Source organism: Oncorhynchus keta, chromosome 22 (genome assembly GCF_023373465.1).
Source record: "Oncorhynchus keta strain PuntledgeMale-10-30-2019 chromosome 22, Oket_V2, whole genome shotgun sequence".
NCBI classification, from domain to species: Eukaryota; Metazoa; Chordata; class Actinopteri; order Salmoniformes; family Salmonidae; genus Oncorhynchus; species Oncorhynchus keta.
In genome coordinates this window covers 52,366,935-52,381,697 of record NC_068442.1, presented here as the reverse complement: position 1 = coordinate 52,381,697, position 14,763 = coordinate 52,366,935, and the positions used below count along the sequence as shown (strand labels likewise).

Genomic DNA, 14,763 nt, shown 5'->3' with positions numbered 1-14,763 from the left:
CTTTCCCCAGAGTGGTCAGTGATTTGTTGATGTTCGCTCCTTCCTGTAGCAGTCAAGGAGTAATATGGTCAACATGGTCAATATGACCAACATGGTCAACATGGTCAACATGGTCAATATGACCAACATGGTCCACATGACCAACATGGTCAACATGGTCAACATGGTCAACATGGTCAATATGACCAACATGGTCCACATGACCAACATGGTCAACATGACCAACATGGTCAATATGACCAACATGGTCAATATGACCAACATGGTCAATATGGTCAACATGGTCAACATGACCAACATGGTCAATACGACCAACATGGTCAATATGGTCAACATGGTCAATATGACCAACATGGTCAACATGGTCAACATGGTCAACATGGTCAACATGGTCAATATGACCAACATGGTCAATATGGTCAATATGGTCAACATGGTCAACATGGTCAACATGGTCAATATGACCAACATGGTCAATATGGTCAACATGGTCAACATGACCAACATGATCAATATGGTCAACATGACCAACATGGTCAACATGGTCAACATGACTAACATGGTCAACATGGTCAACATGACTAACATGGTCAATATGGCCAACATGGTCAACATGGTCAACATGACTAACATGGTCAACATGACTAACATGGTCAACATGACCAACATGACCAACATATGTAACATGGTCAACATGATCGATATGGTCAACATGACTAACATGGTCAACATGACCAACATGGTCAATATGGTCAACATGGTCAATATGGTCAACATGGTCAACATGACCAACATGGTCAACATGGTCAACATGACCAACATGGTCAATATGGTCAACATGACCAACATGGTCAACATGACTAACATGGTCAACATGACTAACATGGTCAACATGACTAACATGGTCAATATGGTCAACATGGTCAATATGGCCAACATTGTCAATATGGTCAACATGGTCAATATGACTAACATGGTCAATATGGTCAACATGGTTAATATGACCAACATGGTAAATATGGTCAACATGGTCAATATGACTAACATGGTCAATATGGTCAACATGGTTAATATGACCAACATGGTAAATATGGTCAACATGGTCTCAATATGGTCAACATGACCAACATGGTCAACATGACTAACATGGTCAACATGACTAACATGGTCAACATGGTCAACATGGTCAATATGGTCAATATGACTAACATGGTCAACATGACTAACATGGTCAACATGGTTAATATAGTCAACATGGTCAACATGGTTAATATAGTCAACATGGTCAATATGACCGACATATGTAACATGGTCAACATGATCGATATGGTCAACATGGTCAATATGACCAACATATGTAACATGGTCAACATGATCGATATGGTCAACATGGTCAACATGACCAACATGGTCAATATGGTCAACATGTTCAACATGACCAACATGACCAGCATGGTCAACATGATCAATATGGTCAATATGGTCAACATGGTCAACATGGTCAACATGACCAACATGGTCAATATGACCAACATGGTCAATATGGTCAACATGACCAACATGGTCAACATGACCAACATGGTCAATATGGTCAACATGACCAACATGGTCAACATGACCAACATGGTCAATATGGTCAACATGACCAACATGGTCAACATGATCGATATGGTCAACATGGTCAATATGGTCAACATGGTCAACATGGTCAACATGGCCAATATGGTCAACATGGTCAACATGGTCAACATGGTCAATATGGTCAACATGATCGATATGGTCAACATGGTCAATATGGTCAACATGGTCAACATGGTTAATATAGTCAACATGGTCAACATGGTTAATATAGTCAACATGGTCAACATGGTTAATATAGTCAACATGGTCAACATGGTCAATATAGTCAACATGGTCAACATGGTTAATATAGTCAACATGGTCAACATGGTTAATATAGTCAACATGGTCAACATGGTTAATATAGTCAACATGGTCAACATGGTTAATATAGTCAACATGGTCAACATGGTCAATATAGTCAACATGGTCAACATGGTTAATATAGTCAACATGGTCAACATGGTCAACATGGTTAATATAGTCAACAGCAGCTCAATCACTTCCCTAGGTATAGGGGTCCTCACTGCCAGCAGTATATCCTAGATTTTAAATGTATTCATTACACATTAACAAATAGACTAAAAACGTGAAAAGCATGTAACAGAGAGGCAGAGGGAGAGGAGGAGGAGGAAGAGGAAGGAGAACGTCTCACCTTGAGCCTGGTCCCCTTGGCGCCTGTGGAGTCGGCCCTCTCGCTGCCGGCCAAATCCACCAGGCTGATTTTGCTGACCTGTGACAGAAAACATCAATGGTAGCACAGAGAAAAGGCACGAGTTGACTGAAAACGCCAGCCAAAGTCATTTATTTTCAAAACTAATTCATTCAACAGTTGGCACAAGACACCCTCCCTCACAATGCCACGGACACATTTCCAAGAGCCGTCAGACTCAGAGGCAAGCGGCAGCCCCACAACTGGTAGCAAAAACAGCGACGAATAGCTTTTTTTTTCTCAACAGGCTTAAAGTCACAGAGTTCAAGCAGCTAAGGGAGATGGGATGAATCTCAAACGTAGTTTTCTCAAACTCCTCCCATCCCTTCTCTTTGGCATCCCTCTGATATTTTTTTAGAAGGGATGAGGAGAGCGAGCTCTGGTTGCATTTTATTGTACTGTATATGAAGAGAGACCCCTCGGGCTGAGACGCGGTGCCCTTCCTACCTTCTCTGAGGTGTTATCAGTCTCAGCGTCGAGGCGTTTCTGGGTGAAGATAATGTTGAACACGGCGTGGGAGCGACTGCTGGTTTCGTTCATGTTGGTGGCGGCCACCGTCCTGCAGAGAACAAGGGAATGTTGGGTAATGTTCACTTGGTACCAAACTGAAGAAAACTGACTGAAACAGGAAGTAACGTTCCTGGACTTGTCCAATAAGAAACACTAATTTGTCCTTTGTGCGCCACTGAACATGACAGAGCATGATGAAACATCACAGAAATACCCATGAGTTCACCAGTCAGATTTCCAGTGTTAGAGGTTCCCATATATTTAACATTTATTTAACATTTATCCAACATTTATCTAACATTTATTTAACATTTACCTAACATTTATTTAACATTTATTTAACATTTATCCAACATTTATCTAACATTTATCCAACATTTACCTAACATTTATTTAACATTTATTTAACATTTATCTAACATTTATTTAACATTTATCCAACATTTATCTAACATTTATTTAACATTTACCTAACATTTATTTAACATTTATCTAACATTTATTTAACATTTACCTAACATTTATTTAACATTTATTTAACATTTATCTAACATTTATCTAACATTTATTTAACATTTACCTAACATAATCTAACATTTATTTAACATTTACCTAACATTATCTAACATTTATTTAACATTTACCTAACATTATCTAACATTTATTTAACATTTACCTAACATTATCTAACATTTATTTAACATTTACCTAACATTATCTAACATTTATTTAACATTTACCTAACATATATTTAACATTTTATTTCACATTTATTTAACTTGGCAAGTCAGTTAAGAACAAATTCTTATTTTACAATGACGGCCAACCCCGGCCAAACCGTAACCCGGACGACGCTGAGGCCAATTGTGCGCCGCCCGATGGGACTAGTATGCACAGAACCTACTGTGTGATGTAACACGAGTGAAATCTACTCACATTGAGACGAAAGAACAATAACAAGTGAAATGTCTGAGTCATTTGAGATCAATGATACATCTTGCTAATAAAGCATACGAGCCTCCACGGTGAACAGTCTTATTCGGGCGCAAAAAATTAATTTCAACAAGATATGCCAAATGACAGATAAATTAAAACTAATTTCCCCTAACGCTCTCTAGCAACCAAAACATCAATTATCGTCTTCCTAATGACACGTTGCATTCAACGTGAGGCGTTTTAAGCGGGGCCATCGGCGACCGGTTCTGCTACTGTTTAGTTGCTATGGTTAGCTTAGAGCTAATGAGACAAGAGACAATGTGGTAATTCGTAGGGAGCCTAAAGTTCTGCCCAGCAGCAGTGAGGAGTGTACTGAGGAAGAATAGTATTGTAGTGTGATACATTTCTAGGGAGGTTAAAGTTCTGTCCAAGCAGCATTGAGTGAAATCGTGAGGTAGAGAGTCGCAGTGCAACACAACCATTTCTATTTTCCATCCTGCTGCTCTTTTCACATTGGGATGAAAAACAGAAAGAACTGGAAATACAGTGTTCGATCCTGCCACCTCCTCGGTAGAGGCCTGACACCTCGGTAGAGGCCTGACACCTTGGTAGAGCCCTGACACCTCGGTAGAGCCCTGACACCTCGGTAGAGGCCTGACACCTCGGTAGAGTGACACCTCGGTAGAGGCCTGACACCTCGGTAGAGTGACACCTCGGTAGAGGCCTGACACCTCGGTAGAGGCCTGACACCTCGGTAGAGTGACACCTCGGTAGAGGCCTGACACCTCGGTAGAGCCCTGACACCTCGGTAGAGCCCTGACACCTCGGTAGAGGCCTGACACCTCGGTAGAGCCCTGACACCTCGGTAGAGGCCTGACACCTCGGTAGAGGCCTGCAACCTCGGTAGAGGCCTGACACCTCGGTAGAGGCCTGACACCTCGGTAGAGCCCTGACACCTCGGTAGAGGCCTGACACCTCGGTAGAGCCCTGACATCTCGGTCGAGGCCTGACACCTAGGTAGAGCCCTGCCACCTCGGTAGAGGCCTGCCACCTCGGGTAGAGCCCTGACACCTCGGTAGAGGCCTGCAACCTCGGTAGAGGCCTGACACCTCGGTAGAGGCCTGACACCTCGGTAGAGCCCTGACACCTCGGTGGAGGCCTGACACCTTGGTAGAGGCCTGACACCTCGGTAGAGCCCTGCCACCTCGGCAGAGGCCTGACACCTCGGTAGAGCCCTGACACCTCGGTAGAGGCCTGCCACCTCGGTGGAGGCCTGACACCTTGGTAGAGGCCTGTGAATGGATGGACCCAGCATATTGGAGGGGTAGATGGATGGACAGAGCACAGTGCTGTCTGTTACACACCCCTTTACAGAGTCTTGTTTCAATGCCACCAGTTACACACCCCTTTACAGAGTCTTGTTTCACTGCAACACACCCCTTTACAGAGTCTTGTTTCACTGCCACCAGTTACACACCCCTTTACAGAGTCTTGTTTCACTGCCACCAGTTACACACCCCTTTACAGAGTCTTGTTTCACTGCCACCAGTTACACACCCCTTTACAGAGTCTTGTTTCAATGCCACCAGTTACACACCCCTTTACAGAGTCTTGTTTCACTGCAACACACCCCTTTACAGAGTCTTGTTTCACTGCCACCAGTTACACACCCCTTTACAGAGTCTTGTTTCACTGCCACCAGTTACACACCCCTTTACAGAGTCTTGTTTCACTGCCACCAGTTACACACCCCTTTACAGAGTCTTGTTTCACTGCCACCAGTTACACACCCCTTTACAGAGTCTTGTTTCACTGCCACCAGTTACACACCCCTTTACAGAGTCTTGTTTCACTGCCACCAGTTACACACCCCTTTACAGAGTCTTGTTTCACTGCCACCAGTTACACACCCCTTTACAGAGTCTTGTTTCACTGCCACCAGTTACACACCCCTTTACAGAGTCTTGTTTCACTGCAACACACCCCTTTACAGAGTCTTGTTTCACTGCCACCAGTTACACACCCCTTTACAGAGTCTTGTTTCACTGCCACCAGTTACACACCCCTTTGCAGAGTCTTGTTTCACTGCCACCAGTTACACACCCCTTTACATAGTCTTGTTACACTGCCACCGGTTACACACCCCTTTACAGAGTCTTGTTTCACTGCCATCAGTTACACACCCCTTTACAGAGTCTTGTTTCACTGCCACCAGTTACACACCCCTTTGCAGAGTCTTGTTTCACTGCTACCAGTTACACACCCCTTTACAGAGTCTTGTTTCACTGCCACCAGTTACACACCCCTTTGCAGAGTCTTGTTTCACTGCCACCAGTTACACACCCCTTTACAGAGTCTTGTTTCACTGCCACCAGTTACACACCCCTTTGCAGAGTCTTGTTTCACTGCTACCAGTTACACACCCCTTTACAGAGTCTTGTTTCACTGCTACCAGTTACACATCCCTTTACAGAGTCTTGTTTCACTGCCACCGGTTACACACCCCTTACAGTTGCAGCACGGACAAGTCTAGAACTTCAATCATTCATTGTTGCTTTGTTTGTCCTGTCTTTCTGCTGGAGTATCCTAGTTTTCCCCGTCTACGCGTCTCCGCTATACTCCCACCATGTCTTTAACGTGTTAGTTAATGAACATCTATTCTGGTCTGTTAGTTCAAGTCTTCCCATGCAGTAGAATTCCCTCATTGACACAACATTTTGTAATTAATGACTCTATTAATTCACGGCCAACATGGTACAGTATGGAAACTTCACCTCACCAAGGTTGCATCCCAAACGGAAAAGTAGCCCCTATGTTCAAAAGTAGTGCACTACATAGGGAACAAGAGAGATATTTGGGACTCAAACCAAACCTTCTCAAACAGAGCCTGTGTTCCATGTAGAATGCAGGCTCAGTATAATGCCTGAGGCTAAGTGGTATTGCTAGTGTGGATATTGGAACAAAGCCACAATCTTTAGAATAAAATCCCATTTGAATTACTGACAAACCCAAACACCCCAAAGAAAATAAACCCCGGCCGTCATATATCAATGTTATTTGTCACGTGCTGAATACAACAGATCTTACAATGAAATGCTTACTTTTTTTTCACCTTTATTTAACCAGGTAGGCTAGTTGAGAACAAGTTCTCATTTGCAACTGCGACCTGGCCAAGATAAAGCAAAGCAGTGTGAACAGACAACACAGAGTTACACATGGAAACAATTAACCAATTAACCAATTAAACAATTAACAAGTCAATAACACAGTAAAAAAAAAGGGAGTCTATATACATTGTGTGCAAAAGGCATGAGGAGGTAGGCGAATAATTACAATTTTGTAGATTAACACTGGAGTGATAAATGATCAGATGGTCATGTACAGGTAGAGATATTGGTGTGCAAAAGAGCAGAAAAGTAAATAAACAAAAACAGTATGGGGATGAGGTAGGTAAAAATGGGTGGGCTATTTACCGATAGACTATGTAACAGCTGCAGCGATCGGTTAGCTGCTCAGATAGCAGATGTTTGAAGTTGGTGAGGGAGATAAAAGTCTCCAACTTCAGCGATTTTTGCAATTCGTTCCAGTCACAGGCAGCAGAGAACAGGAACGAAAGGCGGCCGAATGAGGTGTTGGCTTTAGGGATGATCAGTGAGATACACCTGCTGGAGCGCGTGCTACGGGTGGGTGTTGCCATCGTGACCGGTGAACTGAGATAAGGCGGAGCTTTACCTAGCATGGACTTGTAGATGACCTGGAGCCAGTGGGTCTGGCGACGAATATGTAGCGAGGGCCAGCCGACTAGAGCATACAGGTCGCAGTGGTGGGTGGTATAAGGTGCTTTAGTGACAAAACGGATGGCACTGTGATAAACTGCATCCAGTTTGCTGAGTAGAGTGTTGGAAGCAATTTTGTAGATGACATCGCCGAAGTCGAGGATTGGTAGGATAGTCAGTTTTACTAGGGTAAGTTTGGCGGTGTGAGTGAAGGAGGCTTTGTTGCGGAATAGAAAGCCGACTCTAGATTTGATTTTCGATTGGAGATGTTTGATATGAGTCTGGAAGGAGAGTTTACAGTCTAGCCAGACACCTAGGTACTTATAGATGTCCACATATTCTTGGTAGGAACCATCCAAGGTGGTGATGCTAGTCAGGCGTGCAGGTGCAGGCAGCGAACGGTTGAAAAGCATGCATTTGGTTTTTACTATCGTTTAAGAGCAGTTGGAGGCCACGGAAGGAGTGTTGTATGGCATTGAAGCTCGTTTGGAGGTTAGATAGCACAGTGTCCAAGGACGGACCGGAAGTATATAGAATGGTGTCGTCTGCCTAGAGGTGGATCAGGGAATCGCCCGCAGCAAGAGCAACATTTGAGATATACAGAGAAAAGAGTTGGCTCGAGAATTGAACCCTGTGGCACCCCCATAGAGACTGCCAGAGGACCGGACAGCATGCCCTCCGATTTGACACACTGAACTCTGTCTGCAAAGTAGTTGGTGAACCAGGCAAGGCAGTCATCAGAAAAACCGAGGCTACTGAGTCTGCCGATAAGAATATGGTGATTGACAGAGTCGAAAGCCTTGGCAAGGTCGATGAAGATGGCTGCACAGTACTGTCTTTTATCGATGGCGGTTATGATATCGTTTAGTACCTTGAGCGTGGCTGAGGTGCACCCGTGACCGGCTCGGAAACCAGATTGCACAGCGGAGAAGGTACGGTGGATTCGAGGATGGTCAGTGACCTGTTTGTTGACTTGGCTTTCGAAGACCTTAGACAGGCAGGGCAGGATGGATATAGGTCTGTAACAGTTTGGGTCCAGGGTGTCTCCCCCTTTGAAGAGGGGGATGACTGCGGCAGCTTTCCAATCCTTGGGGATCTCAGACGATATGAAAGAGAGGTTGAACAGGCTGGTAATAGGGGTTGCGACAATGGCGGCGGATAGTTTCAGAAATAGAGGGTCCAGATTGTCAAGCCCAGCTGATTTGTACGGGTCCAGGTTTTGCAGCTCTTTCAGAACATCTGCTATCTGGATTTGGGTAAAGGAGAACCTGGAGAGGCTTGGGCGAGTAGCTGCGGGGGGGGCGGAGCTGTTGGCCAAGGTTGGAGTAGCCAGGCGGAAGGCATGGCCAGCCGTTGAGAAATGCTTGTTGAAGTTTTCGATAATCATGGATTTATCGGTGGTGACTGTGTTACCTAGCCTCAGTGCAGTGGGCAACTGGAAGGAGGTGCTCTTGTTCTCCATGGACTTCACAGTGACCCAGAACTTTTTGGAGTTGGAGCTACAGGATGCAAATTTCTGCCTGAAGAAGCTGGCCTTAGCTTTCCTGACTGACTGCGTGTATTGGTTCCTGACTTCCCTGAACAGTTGCATATCACAGGGACTTTTCGATGCTATTGCAGTCCGCCACAGGATGTTTTTGTGCTGGCCGAGGGCAGTCAGGTCTGGAGTGAACCAAGGGCTGTATCTGTTCTTAGTTCTGCATTTTTTGAACGGAGCATGCTTATCTAAAATGGTGAGGAAGTTACTTTTAAAGAATGACCAGGCATCCTCAACTGACGGGATGAGGTCAATGTCCTTCCAGGATACCCTGGTCGATTAGAAAGGCCTGCTCACAGAAGTGTTTTAGGGAGCGTTTGACAGTGATGAGGGGTGGTCGTTTGACTGCGGCTCCATAGCGGATACAGGCACGGATACACGCCCTTAAAACTGCAATGCAGTTTTAAGAAAAAAAAAATGTTTTAAAAAGTAAGAGAAGGAAAACAAGTAATTAAAAAGCAACAGTAAATAACAGAAGCGGGGTTATATACAGAGTCCATGTGGAGGCTATATACAGGGTATTACGGTACAGAGTCAATGTGGAGGCTATATACAGAGTATTATGGTACAGAGTCAATGTGGAGGCTATATACAGAGTATTACGGTACAGAGTCAATGTGGAGGCTATATACAGGGGGTACCGGTACAGAGTCAATGTGGAGGATATATACAGGGTATTGCGATACAGAGTCAATGTGGAGGCTATATACAGGGTATTACGGTACAGAGTCAATGTGGAGGCTATATACAGGGTGTTACGGTACAGAGTCAATGTGGAGGCTATATACAGGGTATTACAGTACAGAGTCAATGTGGAGGCTATATACAGAGTATTACGGTACAGAGTCAATGTGGAGGCTATATACAGAGTATTACGGTACAGAGTCAATGTGGAGGCTATATACAGGGTATTACGGTACAGAGTCAATGTGGAGGCTATATACAGGGGGTACTGGTACAGAGTCAGTGTGGAGGCTATATACAGGGGGTACCGGTACAGAGTCAATGTGGAGGCTATATACAGGGGGTACCGGTACAGAGTCAATGTAGAGGCTATATACAGGGTATTACGGTACAGAGTCAATGTGGAGGATATATACAGGGGGTACCGGTACAGAGTCAATGTGGAGGATATATACAGGGTGTTACGGTACAGAGTCAATGTGGAGGCTATATACAGGGGGTACCGGTACAGAGTCCATGTGGAGGCTATATACAGGGGGCACCGGTACAGCGTCCATGTGGAGGTTATATACAGGGGGTACCGGTACAGAGTCAATGTGGAGGCTATATACAGGGTGTTACGGTACAGAGTCAATGTGGAGGCTATATACAGGAGGTACCGGTACAGAGTCAATGTGGAGGCTATATACAGGAGGTACCGGTACAGAGTCCATGTGGAGGCTATATACAGGGGGTACCGGTACAGAGTCAATGTGGAGGCTATGTACAGGGGGTACCAGTATAGAGTCAATGTGTCAATGTGCGGGGGCACCGGGTAATTGAGGTAGTTATGTACATGCAGGTAGGGTTATTAAAGTGGCTATGCATAGATAATAACAGAGAGTAGCAGCAGCGTATGGGGGGCGGTGCAAGTAGTCTGGGTAGCCATTTGATTAGATGTTCAGGAGTCTTATGGCTTGGGGTAGAAGCTGTTTAGAAGCCTCTTGGACCTAGACTTGGCGCTCCAGTACCGCTTGCCGTGCAGTAGCAGAGAGAACAGTCTATGACTAGGGCCTTCCTCTGACACCGCCTGGTATAGAGGTCCTGGATGACAGGGATCTTGGCCCCGGTGATGTACTGGGCCGTACGCACAACCCTCTGTAGTGACTTGGGGTCGCAGGCCGAGCAGTCTGACCTCCTCCCTATTGGCTGTCTCATCGTTGTGGTGACCAGGCCTACCACTGTTGTGACATCAGCAAACTTAATGATGCTGTTGGAGTTATGCCTGGCTGTGCAGTCACGAGTGAACAGGGACTGCAGGAGAGGAACTGAGCACGCACCACTGAGGGGCCCCCGTGTTGAGGATCAGCGTGGCGGATGTGTTGTTACCTACCCTTACCACCTGGGGGCGGCCCATCAGGAAGTCTAGGTTCCAGTTGCAGAGGGAGGTGTTTAGTCCCAGGGTCCTTAGCTTAGTGATGAGCTTCGTGGGAACTATGGTGTTGAACACTGAGCTGTAGTCAATGAACAGAATTCTCACATAGGTGTTCCTTTTGTCCAGGTAGGAAAGGTGTCACGTCTGCTCCTGCTTTTCCTTTCCCCTGGTGCTTGAGGGCGCCAGATTACCTTGCATCACACGTTCCTGCCCTCCCTCGACATCAGCGTTATTGGACTCACCTGGACTCACATGTTTATTTCCTCCCCTATATTTGTCTGTTCCCTGCTGCTGCATTAATTGTTTTTGTCTTGGTTTCTGTTTGCTGACGCTGTGCTTGTCTCATTATTTATTAAACGTTACTCCCCGTACCTGCTTCGTCTCTCCAGCATCATCTCATGTGACAAAAGGTCAGTGTGGAGTGCAATAGAGATTCCATCATCTGTGGATCTGTTGGGGCGGTATGCAAATTGGAGTGGGTCTAGGGTTTCTGGGATAATGGTGTTGATGTGAGCCATGACCAGCCTTTTATGGCTACAGACATGAGTGCTACGGGTCGGTAGTCATTTAGGCAGGTTACCTCGGTGTTCTTAGGAACAGGCACTATGGTGGTCTACTGGAAACATGTTGGTATTACAGACTCAGAAAGGGAGAGCTTGAAAACGTCAGTGAAGACACTTGCCAGTTGGTCGGCACATGCTCGGAGTACACTTCCTGGTAATCCGTCTGGTCCAGCAGCCTTGTGAATGTTGACATGTTTAAAGGTCTTACTCACATCGGCTGTGGAGAGTGTGATCACACAGTCATCCGGAACAGCTGATGCTCTCATGCATGTGTCAGCGTTACTTGCCTCGAAGCGAGCATATAAATGATTTAGCTCACTGGGCAGCTCTCGGCTGTGCTTCCCTTTGTAGTCTGTAATAGCAAGCCCGCGCCACATCCGAGTCTTGTATTGACACTTTGACTGTTTGATAGTTCGTCGAGGGCATAGAGGGATTTCTTAAAAGCTTCCGGGTTAGAGTCCCGCTCCTTGAAAGCAGCAGCTCTACCTTTAGCTCTGTGCGAATGTTGCCTGTAATCCATGGCTTCTGGTTGGGGTATGTACGTGCAGTCGCTGTGGGGACGATGTCCTCAATGCACTTATTGATAAAGCCAGTGACTGATGTGGAGTACTCCTCAATGCCATCGGAATAATCTCGGGAACATTTTCCAGCCTGTGCTAGCAAAACAGTCCTGTAGTTTGACCACTTATAGACCAAGTCACTGTTGCTTCCTGCTTTAATTTTTGCATGTAAGCAGGAATCAGGAGGATAGAGTTATGGTCAGAATTACCAAATGGAGGGCGAGGGAGAGCTTTGTATCTGTCTCTGTGTGTGGAGTAAAGGTGGTCTAGAATTTTTTGTCCCTCTGGTTGAAAATTTAACATGTTGATAGAAATTATTTTAACTGATTTAAGTTTCCCTGCATTAAAGTCCCTGGCCACTAGGAGCGCCGCCTCTGGGTGAGCGTTTTCCTGTTTGCTTATGGTGGTATACAGCTCATTTAGTGCAGATTTAGTGCCAACCTCGCTCTGCGGTGGTATGAAGACAGCTACGAAGACAGCTACGAAAAAAACAAATGAAAACTCTCTAGGTAGATAGTGTGGTCTACAGCTTACCATGAGATACTCTACCTCAGGAGAGCAAAACTTTGAGACTTTTCTTAGATATCGTGCACCAGCGGTGAATCTGTTCTATCCTGCCGATACAGTGTATAACAGCTGTATGTTCTTGATGTCGTCATTCAGCCCAGACTTGGTGAAACATAAGATATTACAGTTTTTAATGTCCCGTTGGTAGGATATGCCGTGCCTTCAGTTAGTCCCATTTATTTTCCAGCGATTGAACGTTAGCTAGCAGGACGGAAGGCCACTCGTCACCTGATCCTCACAAGGCACCCTGATCTTTTGCCTCGAAATCTCAGTTTTCTTCGCCATGGAATCACGGGGATCAGGGCCTGGTTGGGTGTCTGCAGTCTCCTTCGCGTCCGACTCATTGAAGAAGAACTCCTCGTCCAATTAGAGGTGAGCAATCCCAGTTCTGAGGTTCTGTTCTGATGTTCTGATGTTCTGATCTGATGTCCAGAAGCTCTTTTCGGTCATAAGAGACAGTAGCAGCAACATTATGTACAACGAAAGTGACGAACAATACGAAGAAACTACAAAATAGCATGACTGGTTGAGAGCCAATAAGACAGCAGCTCTACCCCCAGCGCCATGGCAATGTTGCATGGCAATTAAGTTTTCTGATTCTGATTCATCAACCCACCCACCCATCCATCCACGCATCCACCTACCCATACATACACTGTACATCTAACTATCTAACCATCAACCCATCCATCAATCCATCCACTCACCTGGCCTTGTTTCCAGAGTCCATGAGGTCCTGGATGTCGTTGTAGGAGGTGACGGCCAGCTTGGACAGGTCCTCTACGTAGGGCCCCATCAGGGGGTGTTCCCTCACACGCAGGTTCCCCTTATTCTTAGGGTTCAGGAGGTCACGCACACGCTCACAGTAGATTTCCATATAGCTCACCTGAGAAGGAGAGAGGGAGGGGGAGGGGCATAAAAGGGTTAGAACACAGGCGAGGTCACGAAGAGTCACATCTCCCACAGGTTCTTTCTCGTTTCCTCTTTCTTAAATTCCTCATGTCCTCTCGCCTCATATTCTTGGAGGGACTATGGATCCATGGCTTCAATGTGTTTTGAGAATGAGGCAAGGAGATGCTAATAATTGAGGAAAGACGGAAAATAATTAAGAAAAAAGCCATAGTGAGAGGAAGTGGACCCTTCCAGGAAGACGGAAGTGGACCCTTACAGGAAGACAGGAAGTGGACCCTTACAGGAAGACAGGAAGTGGACCCTTACAGGAATACAGGAAGTGGACCCTTACAGGAAGACAGGAAGTGGACCCTTACAGGAAGACAGGAAGTGGACCCTTACAGGAAGACGGAAGTGGACCCTTACAGGAAGACGGATGTGGACCCTTACAGGAAGACAGGAAGTGGACCCTTACAGGAAGACAGGAAGTGGACCCTTACAGGAAGACAGGAAGTGGACCCTTACAGGAAGATGGAAGTGGACCCTTACAGGAAGACAGGAGTGGACCCTTACAGGAAGACGGAAGTGGACCCTTACAGGAAGACGGAAGTGGACCCTTACAGGAAGACAGGAAGTGGACCCTTACAGGAAGACAGAAGTGGACCCTTACAGGAACACAGGAAGTGGACCCTTACAGGAAGACGGAAGTGGACCCTTACAGGAAGAGAGGATGTGACATGATGGGTAGTGGGAACCAATAAAGAGGCCCCTGTATGTTAACTGTACGTACCTCCACAGAGTAAGACTTGGTGCTGTCATTATTACAGTCGTTGAACTTGGTGAAAAGGTCTTCACACATCTAGGGGGAGCAAGAGAGCAAAAGGTTTGAAGTGAGCATTTATTGTCAACTGATATTTGGTTTGTATGTACGGGGGGCAGATACGAACACATTGACACATTGAATAATCAACCATCCAATGTGTTGCACTAAAA

General features: G+C 45.7%; 1 protein-coding gene across 27 annotated transcripts in view; it reads right to left on the bottom strand.

The window, feature by feature from the left end:
- The window catches only part of LOC118380532 (kinesin-like protein KIF1A), a 201,121-nt gene that overhangs the window by 132,533 nt on the left and 53,825 nt on the right, over window positions 1–14,763 (bottom strand). For all 27 annotated transcript variants that reach the window (XM_052475533.1, XM_052475537.1, XM_052475543.1 and 24 more), the window contains exons 5-9: window positions 14,561–14,629; window positions 13,587–13,765; window positions 2,780–2,891; window positions 2,276–2,353; window positions 1–43 (exon numbers count right to left, since the gene is read on the bottom strand). The exon at window positions 1–43 is cut by the window's left edge and continues 23 nt beyond it. In XM_052475533.1, coding sequence (XP_052331493.1) covers window positions 1–43; window positions 2,276–2,353; window positions 2,780–2,891; window positions 13,587–13,765; window positions 14,561–14,629 — 481 coding nt within the window. The remainder of the gene's footprint in view (window positions 44–2,275; window positions 2,354–2,779; window positions 2,892–13,586; window positions 13,766–14,560; window positions 14,630–14,763) is intronic.